Source organism: Anas acuta, chromosome 10, assembly GCF_963932015.1.
Source record: "Anas acuta chromosome 10, bAnaAcu1.1, whole genome shotgun sequence".
NCBI classification, from domain to species: Eukaryota; Metazoa; Chordata; class Aves; order Anseriformes; family Anatidae; genus Anas; species Anas acuta.
This window is the reverse complement of record NC_088988.1, coordinates 11,887,560-11,901,552: the sequence shown is the minus strand read 5'-3', so window position 1 is coordinate 11,901,552 and position 13,993 is coordinate 11,887,560. Positions and strand designations below refer to the sequence as shown.

The window sequence follows — 13,993 nt, the reverse complement described above, 5'->3', positions numbered from 1 at the left end:
CGGGAACTCAGGTAGGCATTACCCAGGGAGGTGGGTGACAATGCAGATGCTGCATCCTTCTTGCACCCAGGATGGTAACGGGGAGGCTCAGGGGGCAGAAGTCCCCTTGAGTTTGGGGTCAGAGGGGCTGGGCAGCTGTTGGGGGGTGGCACAGGGGTTGTGGGGTCAGCCTTGCCACCCTCCCAGGGGCTCACCGTGCGCTCTCCACAGCTCCTGGCTGCCTGGGAAGGCTTCTGCTCCCCCCAGCTGGCTCTGGGATGCGCTCACCTGTACAGAGACACACCTCTAGGGGTGGCCTTGGGGCCTGGGAACGTCCAGCTGGGACGTGCGCCTTCCAGGGACGTGTCACAGCCACGCGGAGGAACAGCCCTGGTGCCAAGCAGATCTGCAACAGGCCTGGGGACGCGGCCATCTCCCACAGCCCAGGCACCGGCACCCATCTCAGTGCCAGCAAATAGCCCAAGCGGTAAACGTGTCCCCGTCACGGCCCTACAGGACTCTCCCTCTCTGTACCATCAGTGAAAAACCACACAGCTCATCCCAGCAGTGGCCCTGCTGCCTTTCTGCAGCCATCGACACCAGGGCCACTTGGGCACGGCAGGCACAGGCCTGGCACAGCACCGCTGCCCGCAGCTGGGACGAGGCAGGACGGGGACCTTGCCCTGCCTGGCCATGAGCCACGCGGCTCCCAGCTGCTATAAAGCCCGTGGGCCCTGAGACACGGCCGTGTCCTCCCAGGATGGCATTTCTCTGGGCAGTTGCCTGCCTGGCCCTCGCCAGCGCCGTCTCAGGTAAGCGCAGCCACGCACCCAGCGGGGTGGCACCGTGCCCACCCTCTGCTCCCCCCGGGCACAGCACCCGAGGTGCCAGCAGGTCCTGGGGGACAGTAGCACAGAGCCGGGGTGCACCCCCTGGGCACAAACCCCGAGCGGGGCGCTGTGCCCGGCCACCCTCGTGCCCCTGAGCCTCCTCCGCAGGCTGCGGGGTGCCCTCGATCAGCCCCTCGGTGCAGTACAACGAGAGGATCATCAACGGGCAGAATGCGGTGTCCGGCTCCTGGCCCTGGCAGGTGTCCCTGCAGGTTTGTCACCGTCCCGTGGGTCAGGACGTGGGCAGGCACCCGAGGGGACCCGCACCTCACTGCCTGTCCCCAGCCCCGGGCACAGCCCCAGCTCTGCTCCCCCTTTTCCTCCCCAGACCCGTACGGGATCCCACTTCTGCGGCGGCTCCCTGATCAACGAGTACTGGGTGGTCACGGCTGCCCACTGCGAATTCAAGTGAGGAGCGATGCCCTCCGGCACCACCAGCCCCAACCCCATGCCAGGGAACAGCTGAGGGACGGGCACAGCCCCAGGATGCGCGGGGCAGCCCCAAAGGGACCGAGCAGCCCAAGGCTCCCTCCCCAGCTGTCCCCTTGGCACCCCCGCAGTCCCCGGGGCTGCGGAGCTCTGGGGCCAGGTGCTGGCTGCCACGGGGCTCCCTGACCCCACCACACACCTCTTGCAGCCCCTACTCCCACGTTGTCGTCCTCGGGGAGTATGACCGCTACTCCGGGTCGGAGGCCGTGCAGGTGAAGACCGTGACGAAGGTGAGTCGGGTGGACGCGGTGCCGAGGGGGCCACGGCTCCGTGCCGTGGTGCGGTGGCTCTGGGAGGGCTGGGACGAGATATTTTGGCTCTTGGCAGGCCGTCACGCACCCCAACTGGGACTCCTACAACCTCAACAACGACATCACCCTGCTGAAGCTCTCCTCGCCTGCCCAGCTGGGGCCTCGCGTGGCCCCCGTCTGCCTGGCCCCAGCCAACCTGGCCCTGCCCAGCGACCTGCAGTGCGTCACCACCGGCTGGGGACGCACCAACACCAACTGTACGTACCCCAGGGCTTCGGGGGGGCTCCCGGCAAGCTGAGCTGCCTCTTGTAGCAGGGGGAAGACGGCATCCACAGCCCCCAAATGCGGGGTACCCACGGGCACGAGCTCGCCTTTGCTCTGGGCTGCTTGCACCTACCTGGAGATGAGTGTGCCAGGGGTACGGCTGCAGGGAGCAGCAACACGCATTTTGGGCACCCACACCTTGGGCCTGGCAGATGGAGCTTCCCTGGGTGTCTGTGCCCTTACACAGCGATTTTTGTGTGCTCCCAGAGCCCAGAACAAGCTAACGCTGCTTTTTTTTCCCCCCAGCCAACGCCTTGGCGGTGCGCCTGCAGCAGGTGACGCTGCCCCTGGTCTCCCAGAGCCAGTGCATGCAGTACTGGGGCAGCAGCATCACCAGCTCCATGCTGTGCGCCGGGGGGGTCGGCGCCTCCTCCTGCCAGGTGAGGAGCTGGATCCGTGAGGATTTGGGGGCTGTGGTACCTGGGGAGCCTGAGATCGAGCATCCGGGGTGGCTGGGACGGGTTCGGAGCGAGGTCCCGGGTCCTTGGCAGCAGCAGGATGGGGGCGCAGCGAGGTGGGGGCCTTTTCTCTCCGCAGGGTGACTCCGGGGGCCCGCTCGTGTACCAGAACGGCAACGTCTGGACCCTGATCGGCATCGTCTCCTGGGGGAGCAGCAACTGCAACATCCGCACGCCCGCCGTCTACACCCGCGTCAGCCAGTTCCGAAACTGGATCGATTACATCGTCGCCCAGGGGTAGAGCTGGGGCCGCAGGGATCCCCGTGCCAGGCTCCGTGCTCGGGCAAGGAGAGCTGGGCACAGCCCCCCCGGCACCTCCAGCCCTGCCAGCGAGGGGCTGAGCACCACGCCAGGCTCCCCGCGCTGCAGAGCAATAAAGTGCCACCCTTTGCTTACTCCACGTGTGGTCTCCGGCTCCTTTCCTCTCCAGGAGCACGGGGGCAGAACGTGGCTCCTCTCCCTAAATCCAGAGCTTGGTGCCCGGCTGGGATGTGCCGAGCCTGGAGGCATCCACGGCTCAACCCAGGCATCGGGCACGGGGCTGGCTGCAGCTCAGGGTCTCCGTAAGGCAGCAGCTCCACAGCCCAGCACCAGAAAGGGCACTGAGGCTTGCAACAGGAGCAGGGAGAGGGGTGCAGGAGCTTATAAAAGATCTTCACATGGACTTCACATGCGTAGCAGCCTGGGAACACACGAGCTGAGAGGGAGACGTGTCACGGGCAGCTCCACCTCTCCAGCAAGGTGCAAGGGGGCAGCCCTGCAGGCTCCGGGGTAACACAGTGGTGAACCCAGTGCCATCCCAAAGGGAAATCGGAAAAATAAAAAAAATTAAGGCCAGGCAATGGATTTTCAGAAGAAAGTGGTGCTTTCACACAAGCAGGTGCCAGACAAGGGCAGCAGGGCAGGTGTCAGGGCAGGGGGGTGCCCTGCAGCAGGATGTGGCTCAGAAGCAGCACGGGCTTCTCTCTCTTTATTAAACATTTTCCTACGGGTCATTAAAAAGAGTGAAAGTGGAGAGGTGAGCAAGCCAGAGCACTTCTCTGGCCCTGCCTGCCACCCTGTAGCCCCAGAAAAGTGAGCAAAGCACCCAAAAGCACCCAAAAGCCCCCATCCAGTGACCAAACCACGACTTCTGTGGTGAGGCTGAGCGCCCGGCTCACCTGGGGCATCCCACGGCCGTCCCAGCCCCGGGCAAGGGCTCCCTCACACAGCTCCTGGCAGCCACACAGAGGATGCCAGAGAAGGTTTTTGGGGCACGCTGGTGCCTTCCTTCCAAGGGGTGAGCAGCTCCCAGCCTTCGGTGCCTTGGCTGGCCACCGTTCTCACCCGGAGCGCAGCGTCCTCCGGCCGCCGGACCGTGCGTGTGCCAGAATTAAGGACAAGGGAGCGATGGGGTACACAGAATACATTTACGTGTTTAACAGAGTACACAAAATAAATAATTCTGTACACTCTACTCATCACGTTACAGACTAATTACAATGGTTCAGACCTCGCTCTCCGCGGGGGCAGGACTCGGAGGCTCCTCCAGGCACACGGCCCCGCCGGGGATGGGCAGGACATGACCGCCGTGCTTCCCAGCGGTTCCAAGCCAGCACAGGAAATTCGGCAACCCAAAAATAACAGCAAGCAGCGGAAGGGCCCCCCCCTGGGCCAGAGGGCTTCCTGGGAGGTGTCTTTCCGTAGTGAGACAACAGGAAAACTCCCAGCATCGGCGTGCGCTCGCGGTAGGTGCTCATTTCTAGTTTGGGCCAGGGTTTGTTCCACATTCAACAGAAACACAGTGCAAGGTCGTCGTGACAGCAGCGAGGAGCTCGTCTGTCACACACGAGGGACCTACAGTAGGACAGCAGGAGGAGAAAACCACGTCGCTGGGCAGGCAGCAGCCCCCTCCACCGAAGAGGTGCCGAGGGTGGAAGGCTCCGTGCTCTGTGATGCCGCTACCACGGGGCATCCCTGCTGCTTCACATTTTATGTTTTTTTGGCAAATTCAGCGCTCAGTAACGCACACCTGACACGCACACACCTGCCTCTGAGAGCACCTGAGAGCTGCATTGCTGATCCAGGCTGGAAGACGAGACCGAGCGGTCAGAAAAAGCACCAAAAACCTCCCGAGAGTGGTGCAGGGACCGGGGCTGGGTACGGGGTGCCCTTTTGGAAGAGCGAGGGATGAGAGCAGGCACTGAGAGCCACTGCAGAGAGCTCCAAGAAGCAGTGGGCAGAGGGAAGGGGGCACCCCAAAGAAGGCACCTCGATGCCCACCGTGAGCCTGCAGCAGGTTGCAGCAAGCAGCCTGGAGAACAACTGGAATAATCTCACCCGAGGTGAAGGGCAGCACCAACCCTGAGCCACAGCCCCACAGTGGAGCTGACCACGACTGGTGTCCGTGAGCTGAGTGTGATCGACCTCTCAGGCAGACGCCGTGGTTCTGCCAGAAAGCAGGACTGAGAAATAGAGCAGGGTGGGAGAAAATGTGAGTTACCAGAGCAGAACATGAATGAAAGGAAGAAAATATCCAAATGCCAACGAAGTGAAGAGTCTGAGGTTTCTCGTTCCCAGAACAAGTGTGTAACGCAGGCCCTGCACTGCAGCCTCCACACCACTACACGGGCCAGCAGGTCAGAGCCCTACACCCACCACAAGGCTGTAAGGCTGTCCTTCACATAATTTTGTGCATTTCCAAGAACAGCATCCAGGAACTGGCAGAAGCATCTGGACACTACTGCAATCCCAATGTTAAATGGCACAGACTGCTGCTGGGTTAAAGGAGTGAGGGTTTCTACTGCCACCAGGCTCGTGTGTGAGTTGTTAGAAGCCTGAGAGGGGTGAGAAGTAAATCACAGCTGGACAAGTTCATTGCTTTTTAGCAAAACAGGTAGAAAAACACATTACGTGCTCAAATCTGGATGCAAAGCTTAACAGTCCGTAGACTACCTAACGTTGTTTCTGGAAGACCTTTTCCCATTCATTTCCAACAGCCCTTCAAAGTATCGAGGAACCACCAGGTCACTGAGGAACCACCAGGCAGCACTCTTTGAAGCTCTGACTGTTGCCCCCAGGGGAGCAGGCAAACCCCCAGGACACAGCCATGGGATTCCTTTACACAGCAGTGCTAAGTTCCAAAAGACAAACACGCAGAAACCCCTTTGCTCCTTAAAACTGCTTTTTCCCTGAAAAAATAAGCTGGGACGCAACACCCTGAGCTTCTCGTCGTGTCTTGTGACCCAAAAAAGTCCCAAACCCACTGCTTCTAGCCCCATCAACAGCTACGAGGCTGTGCTGCAGCACGGGCACGGGAGCAGCACCACGCCTCGGGCTGCAGGCGTGATCAGAGCCCCAAAACCCAGCATCTCTCCCCAAAACAGGGATGCAATTGGAAGGGACTGCATCTGGACACGGACAGGCTGCAGTTTGCCACTAGGTGTCATTCCAGCTTCGTTTCATTCTGCGAGCAGAGTACAGGAAATGTTAAGTGCTCTCTGCTGAGATCTGCACCCAGCCAACGGCTCTTCCATCCAAACTCAGCAATAGCCCGGGACACGTATTTGTTACCTGCATTCTCCTGGCTAATTCGAAACACCACGAGCCAAACTAAGAACCACCATTAAGAGCTAAAGAAGGAAACAAAAAAAAAAAAAGAAAAAAAAAACACATAAGAGCAGAAAAACAGAATGCCAGATTTAACTTCTAACATCCTCAAGCAAGGCACTTCTGAAAAGCGTAAACTCCTGAGATGTGAGATAAACCAAGAGCTGAGACACCCCTGTGGAATATATATGAAGGCATACGATCGAGAAAATTCACAGTGAAGAGCTTCTCAGAGGACAGGCTGAAGGCACCTGAACCGAGTGCTCAGAATTACAGCACGTAGCCTGACATCGCTCCCAACTCTTCCTGGTGAGAGATCGGTTGCTGAACAGAGAAATAAAGCAAAAGCTGCCAGAGATGGGAAGATTCGTGTTCTGCTTTGTGAAGGAGGAGAAGCAAGCTTGGTCGGATCAGAGCTCGACATCCTGACCTCCAAACCCACTCATCTGGGCATTTCCATGGTCTAGTGGTTACAGGAAAGGGTCTCAGGCTGCAGGGCTTGGCTCAGTCCATCAGTTTGACTTCCTGGCATAGGCACAGTACCTATTTTAAGGAGAAACATGCCAAGATGATCTGGGGAGGGCCACGAAAGCACCTCAGAGGACAAAGATCACAGAGATCGTGTGTGATGCTCAAAGCATGCAGAAGACTCCTACAAGTAATGGCTCAAAACCAGAAACCCTCAGGGAGCATCTGGCCATCTCTTAACCCACAGGGTACGAACAATTTCCAGTTACTACCTGCCTTAGGGTACTCGCTGCTTTTGAAGAGCTGCTGGCAGTAACCTGAGGGGCACTGAACTGTTAACGAAGCAGAACGTGGCAAGCTGCCTGTGTTGTCAGAAATCGTGTCTGATTTAGAGCTCCTTGCGTTGAAACAGGAAAAAAACACAACAAAAGGTAGAAGGATCTGAAGAAACCTTTTTTTTTCCCCCCCCGTAGGTCACAGAACTGAAGAAAACCAACCAGTAATTCTGCAAACCCACGCAAAGGATTTAGGATTCACCCCTGCTGCAAGTGCATGCACGACCCCGCTGTCCTTGGGTTTCCTCCATCACATTTCTCATCACAAGCTTAGGCACAGCAAGCTGTGTTCAAAGTGGTTTCGGCCCCTCCTAGCTTTGGGGTGGAGAGCACACCCCTAAATCCCCTTTTTTTCCCCGCTGAAGCCGTGCTGCTTTGCTGCCTGCAGGGTCAGAGCTCCTCGCGGATGCGCTGGAACTTTCACAGCCCTGCTGGCACTACAACACGGTGGCACAGATGTCAGTCTGAGAGGGAAAACCATGCTCCAGAGCTGGGTGATTCAGTCTGTCCAGGCTAAGCACCTGTAAAACTGCAGGGCTTTGTAAGAAAAGCTCCAAAAACCAGCATTTGCCTTCGCTCACACCTGGCCTCTGCTATCACAGGAGGCCAAACCTACCCCAAACATGCCTTGCACTGACTACGAGGGAAAACATCTCAGCAGGATTGCCCGAAGCTCAGCCCTACAGCACCCACCTTCCCCTGAGAGGTCCTTCACAAGGTGCCTCCATTGCCCAGCCAGCAGAGGAAACGCCAAAGGGCAGCTTTTCCCTGGTGGATTTAGGTCACACCTAACGGCTCCACGGCTTCTCTGCGATGTCTCTTGCTGCTGTCACTCCAGGACTGGGTTTTTCCTAGTCAAGCCCCTACCCTGATCCTACAGAGCCGTTTGTGGCCACCTTGCCAGCTCCTAACACCATTTTGCTGTCCCAGTGAAGTGATGGCAACATCTGGGGACAGGGAACCACAGTTTTGGTGTGCTGAAGTGACGTGGTTGGTACAGTGAGACGACCAAGTCACAGCAACAAGAACAAACCTCACAGAGCGGGCACCAGTCCTGCTGAAAGCAGGGAAACCCCCACCACTACCACTGCACTTGCTCTTGCGTTTGTCTCTCCAAGGACACCCAAAAACACCCAAAACATCTGCCCCAGCAGCGCAGAGTCCTTTCGCCTCCCCTACCTCAGAAGCCCCGTGCCCCAACAGAACTGCTGGAGGACGATTCGAGGCAGACAGCGAGGAGCCCCCCAAAAAGCTGCCTCGCCAAGGACATCTCTTTGGAGCACGAAGTTCCTGCAGGACGATCCTCCTCTCCCTGCCCTCAGGATAACCAGAGCTGGATTGCAGCCCCGAGGTCGCAGCACCCCAGCCTGGTGCCGGTTTGCAGAGCAGCTCCACGTGGTGTGAGCAAACCCTCCACGTCACCACGCCGCCGACAGCCCCTTGGGGAAGCCTCCCAGCTCCAGCACCGTCACGGAAAGCTGTCTGGCATCTCCTCGGCGCTGCGTCGGGACGGGGAGCTGGTGGGCAGCACGCTGTGAGTCAGAGCCAGCCTGGTGCTAGCCGCGTGTGACTCATGGCAGCTTGAGTGAAAAGGCACCACAGTCTGACTAAACCAGCTCAGAGTAAGTGTGTATATAACATTTTAAATACATACACGTGTATGTGCACACAGGTGTGCACTTAAAGTGATTTTTTTTTTCTTTCATATGCGAGTGAGAGAAACTGAACGCTCCGGCATCAATAAATAACTATGAACAACCAAGCTCCTGGGCTACAGAAAGAGCTCTTCTCCTCCTTTGCAGCTCCTTAATTTGTCTGTTCCTCGAGGCTCTGAGCTCCAAGCCCGCAAGAGCTGCTCCGTTTCCTGCATGAGACCCCGTGGCACTGCTCGCCCAGCAGGGCGCGATGGCCACCACAAGGTTCCTTTTCCTCCGCGCGGGGGGACACCTGAAGGAGGGGAAGGAGGAACCTGGACGTTCCTCCCCAGGTGCGCGTGCAGCAAAGGGTGCCGCACGCCTAACACTGCAGGGAAGACTTCTGGAAAGACTTTCTGGCAGGTCCCAGCTCGGTGCTCAGCCGGTGTATTGCTGCTGGTAGCGCAGGTTGAGCTCTCGCAGCTCCCGTTCCCGAACCCGCCGCGACTTGTTGGACTTGGTGGAGCGGCTGGAGCGCGTGGACTGGGCGGATTTGGTGCTCTGGCAGCGGGACGATGCCCTCTTGAGAAGGTTTTGGGAGATGGAGCGGTGCAGGTTCTTCATGGAGGAGGAGGCTGCCATGCTGACCACCCAGGGGTGCTTCAGGGCCTGGAGGGCGGTCATCCTGTCGCTGGGGTCCACCGTCAGCAGGCGATCGATGAAATCCTTGGCCAGGTTGGACACGCTGGGCCAGGGCTGAAACACAAAAGAGGGAATTAGCATGAAACATCCTGGCACAGCTCTGCTGAGTCATTCATTCATCCCTCCCAGCCCCAAAAGGCGCTTCAGGGCATTCTGCTTCTTCCCCTTGCTCTTTCATCCTCTAATCTTCCAAGTCACAACCAACAGTATCTAGAAGAAGACAATTACTTCAAGAGCCTGCGAGGGGAGAGGGAATCCAGCAGCTCAACAGGGATGAAGCTGCTTCAGCTCCATGCCCCAGGGCCAAGCACTGAGCCCAGCTAGACGAGCACGTGGACACACACACAGCCACTCGGATCAGCATGGGGCACGGACAGACCAGCACACCAACCTGCCACCTGCTTGTAAGCAACCAGCCCTTTTTATCCCTTTTATTCCTCTGTTTTTCCCAAACCAATTCCCTCCCCAAACCATCTAGATCCCTCCCTTTTCCCAAACATCTCGTAACAGAGCATGCTCAGGTCGCAAGTACCAAGTTCTGAATCCAACGGGTGTAGGTAGATGTAAGGAATCCTTAGGAATGCACAGCAACAAAACACGAGGGAATTTCTTTTGACAAAATTTTGGTTTTAAAGAAACAAAACCAAGCCAGAAAATAATAGATTAAAACCTTAAGCACACAGCTATGCATGCTGGAACGGTTTCATTTCTGACAGAAGACTGCATCGGCATCAATGTGAGAGAGGAGAATGTTTCCTTGAGGATGAGCTGTGGACAAAGAGGGGGAAGAAAACCACGGCAAAACCCACCGAAGCAGCGGGTGGAGGTGGGCAGCCTGGCTAGCATATAATACAAGCATCCAAGGGACCCAGGAAACAACAGGTTTCTGCAATCGCTTGCTGCTGCGTGGCTCTCACCCTTCCTGCAACCACCGATACGTGCACAGAGACCAGAGTCTGAGCGGCATTAAAACACCATGCAGTTCATGCACCAAAGCTCAGGACACATCACATTAACGTCATCCACAGCCACACACATGTAACTGAGAACAGCACAGAGGTGAACAAAGCAGGCTGCTGTTCCGTGTCTTTTGTTCCTCTTTTGGTGAGGAAGAAAAGAACGTGGCTATTTTAAAATTCAGGGTCCACCATCTGCGAAGTCAGGTATAACGCCTTTTTCTTCTACAAAAGGTTCACAAAAAGCAGAAAGGTATGTCCTGATTTTTTTGAGGTTTGCAATTTACCAAAAGCAATTTTCTCTTTCAAAAAAGCTAGAAGCCAGCGGCAAGAGAGCCGAATCCACAGGAGGCTTTGAGGCCGAAAGGCAGGACTCGGAGCCACAGTGCTGCCGCCTACCTGCAGCCAGCCCTGTCCCATCAGCAAAGACGAGCTCAAACTCTTGCTACGAGCAGGCTGCTCGGACCATCAGGGCACAGAAAGTCTGTTTGACAAGAGCCTGAAGCAGTCTGGCTTACTTACCTTGCCTAAAGTGGTCAAAGGGGATATACGATCAGTGTCTCTAACTCTACAAGAGAAGAGGGAGAAAATGATAGGAACTACTTGATGGAAAGGAAATACTGGTGCACGAACAAAAAACTGTGAGTGTTCTTGAGCATCCTCAGGATAGAAATTGAAAATACTTCTAATCATTAGAGCCATCGTGTTCTGGAAGGAAGCACAGCACTCTCTCATGGATTAGGCACCACTTTTGTGTTTTGAAGCCACATACAAAATGCACTCCCATCTACGTTTCAAGAACGGAGTAAGTTAACAAAATGCCTTAAAATTCGAGCTTTTCTGTCTGCTGTTTTCAAATATAATTAGTTTGTCATGGCCTGCCATTGAATAACTTTTTTCTTACCGTTTATTGTCAAGATGCATTTCATCAGCTAAGTAAAAGCAGGCACTTGATTAATAGAATGTGGACAATCTTTGATCAGAGACTAAAGGGTTAGATTGTAAAGAGAATATATAAAACAGCAAAAAACCTTTCAAATGGAGAAAACAGCACAACAATAAGAGTTGCAACCGAACATACCAGGCTGCTTTACAGATCCACGTACGTTTTAAAGAGCACAGCCTTCATTCTGCTGGTAACAATAGAACCAAAAAGCCAAACCTGCCTCTGACGTGCATAAACCACGCAGCAAGCCCATACCTTTCCTGCCAGACTTTTGGATTAGAAGCTTCCTCTGCTAAATAAACAGCCAAGGGAATCAACTCACGTGTTATCTTTCATTGTAAATCTTTACTGGCATAAGGAAAGGTGATCCAGGGTTGTGCTGGATGTAAATTGGTGAGTCAGAGTCAACATACAACATACCACCTGCCTTCCAAACTCCAGATCTCCACTGCAGACCCGAGGAACCTCCCAGTCTGCCTGGGTTCCTTCTGCCATGGACTGGTGGAGTTCCTTGAAACCCAGCAGGAAGAGGTTTTGCCTCCACTTTTCCCAGGTTTGCCTTCAAAAACTATTTTAAGAACCGTTTTCTGTATTTTTAAACTCATTTAAGCTATGAGTTATTCCTACGGTTAAAATCAGAGATTTATCATTACGTGCCTGCGACCCACTGACCTCCCATCACTTCTCCCTTTTCTTCCTCCCAGCAGACGGAGCTCCCACAGCTCTGTTCCCTTCTGGGCTGGTTTTCCATTCTCCAAACAATGCAGCATGCTAACAAGTGATCTAAGCTTACACATCTAGACACTTTACCCACTTAAACCTAAAGTGATATTAAATGCTGTTGATGGTTCTACTTTGTTTGTAATGGTGATTTTTACCTCCACTTTTTTTTTCCACTCTTTAGTACCATCTTACATTATTGTTAGCAGCAATTGAGATGGCTTAGATATCTTGAAACAGCTTTTTTGTCCCACTCAAATGGAGAAAACAAATTCAGGATTCGCGTGACTCCAGCCTTACTGTTTTTCCTGGGGAATTTCTTCACATCTACCTAAAATCTTTTACCTTTCTGAATATCGTTTATACCATAGAGACACAATCATTTCAGGATCTTCATCTTTTACTTAAGCACATAAAGATTTAAGAGATGCACTCAAGCCAATAAATACTTGAGGACCGACACACAAAGATACTTTTCTCCAAAATATATGTTCAGGACATCCAGGAAAGCGTTATTTCCTGCTGTAGATGTTAGCAACTGCACAGATCTGGAAGCTGCAGCAGCCTGAGAGTTATTTTGCTGCTCAGATGCATTCAGCTGTCAGCAATCCAGTGGCTGCCCAACACAGAGCAGGAGATTCTGGTCAGGGAAACGAGCCTCTAGCCCCCAGGAAGGATACTCCAATCATTTCAAGTCACATTAAAAGATGGCAAACTTGGTAATTTAGAATTTGAAGCACTCCATAAAGAGCTTATCAGCCTGACTCAAGACCCAGACGCTGTGAATGCAATAACCAGCCTTTGCATTGCACCAGTCCAGTTAAATGAAGCCTAAAGAAGAATAAAGTCCAAGCAGAAGCAAATTGGATTTCTCATTATTCCAATTATTCTAGTTTTGCCACAAATGTTGAATATGGAGTACTTGCAATTAGATTTTTCTTCTGGTCAGCAAACACAAATCAGTTTATTGATCTGTTTATGCAACTGGAGGTTTCATTTGCTGCACCGTGCACGTCCTCGCTTTTATTTCACTGAAGCCTTTTGTTTAAAAATAGGTAAGACTACATTCTACTGAAGCACTAAGTAGAATGAATTTAGCAATTTCCAGCCCCAAACCCTGGGGAAAATGTACCCACTTTCCAGAAACCTTGCACCAGCTGGCAAAACATCAGTTCTAACTTAGCAAAACCGCAGGAATCTGGCCGATTAATACCGAAAGGCAACAGCAGACGTCTGCGTAAAAGCTGAGGAAGGTTGAGAGTTTGGGGAACACAAAGGACATGGGTGCACTTCCGAGGCAGAAGTGAAGTGACAGAGCAGATTCCCACTCTGCTCCTCGCCAGCAGCAGTCTCTGGCAGGTGAGCGGCTCTTCAAGCAACTGCACTGATGTTCTCTGTCTGGATTACCTGGTGCAGCAGCCATCCCACAGCCCTCACTTCTCATGAGACAGATCCTGGATGCAGACTCCACCGTGGTTTAACACCAGAAGCTACTGGCCCTCACGTCAGAGGACCAAGTGTAGTCACCCTTTGCTCCCTTCTACCTTTTGTGCCAGGTTTTCCTAGTCAACAACCAAGCCCGAGAGGTATGAAGCCTCTCAGGATGGGAAGGAAGACACACTGTAAGCATGCTTATGGACACCCCGTATCTAAGAGCTAGAGTTATTGGTAAAATTCCCCTCTGCTCGGAGCGCCTGCCCTCTTGCACCCCTCCAGCACTGTGTGCCACAGGATGACATCAGTTCCCTCTAAAAAATGCCCGGATTTCAAAGCCCTGTTACACTTTCTCTGCCTGCTGGAGCAGTGAATGAAGCCTGAGATGGCAGCCAGGCAGGCTTCAGACAGACATTTCTTACAGGTGACCTGCTCGAGCCCGCCGACAGCACTCTCCTCGCTAACGGCAACTCCTCTTTGGCAGCCCAAGAGCTCTCCTCAGCCCCGCGGGAGCAGCACTCGGCACACAAACCCCTAGGCGTGCACTCAAGCTCCTTGACATTTTCCCTAGAGACACAAAAGGAGCAGAGGGATCTTCTGGTTAGTCTTGAGCCGATTAGTTGGGCCCTAAGGAAGCCAAAGGAAAGGCTGGGGCTCGGGTGCCGAGGCAGCACACGGCCTACAAGCCGCAGCAACTTGTGTGAGGCCTGGTTTGGAAATCCCCTGCACTAAGGGCCCGTGCCAAGGGAAAGCCCTCAGCAAAGCAGCAGAAAGGGAAGAGAAAGCCAACTCAAGTAGAGTAATTAATAAGCACTTGCT

General features: G+C 54.2%; 3 protein-coding genes across 4 annotated transcripts in view; 2 read left to right on the top strand and 1 right to left on the bottom strand.

Moving 5' to 3' along the window:
- The window catches only part of LOC137862000 (C-signal-like), a 176,021-nt gene that overhangs the window by 68,936 nt on the left and 93,092 nt on the right, over positions 1-13,993 (top strand). The window lies entirely within an intron of this gene.
- On the top strand, positions 20-2,747 carry CTRL (chymotrypsin like). The gene is made up of 7 exons (XM_068693259.1): positions 20-791; positions 978-1,081; positions 1,198-1,277; positions 1,507-1,588; positions 1,686-1,866; positions 2,180-2,313; positions 2,471-2,747. The coding sequence occupies exons 1-7, from the start codon at positions 740-742 to the stop codon at positions 2,630-2,632; spliced, it is 795 nt and encodes a 264-aa protein (XP_068549360.1). The 5' UTR covers positions 20-739; the 3' UTR covers positions 2,633-2,747.
- Positions 3,787-13,993, bottom strand: part of PSKH1 (protein serine kinase H1) — a 29,631-nt gene continuing 19,424 nt past the window's right edge. For both annotated transcript variants that reach the window (XM_068693250.1, XM_068693251.1), the window contains exon 4: positions 3,787-9,172. In XM_068693250.1, the coding sequence (XP_068549351.1) occupies positions 8,855-9,172 (318 nt within the window). In that variant the 3' untranslated portion in view covers positions 3,787-8,854. The remainder of the gene's footprint in view (positions 9,173-13,993) is intronic.

Bases quoted from the DNA above. Each gene is read 5' to 3' on its own strand.
- CTRL (XM_068693259.1), top strand. From the start codon at position 740: ATGGCATTTCTCTGGGCAGTTGCCTGCCTGGCCCTCGCCAGCGCCGTC. The intron at 792-977 runs GTAAGCGCAGCC...CCTCCTCCGCAG, and splicing joins CCTCGCCAGCGCCGTCTCAG to GCTGCGGGGTGCCCTCGATC. The intron at 1,589-1,685 runs GTGAGTCGGGTG...GGCTCTTGGCAG, and splicing joins AGGTGAAGACCGTGACGAAG to GCCGTCACGCACCCCAACTG.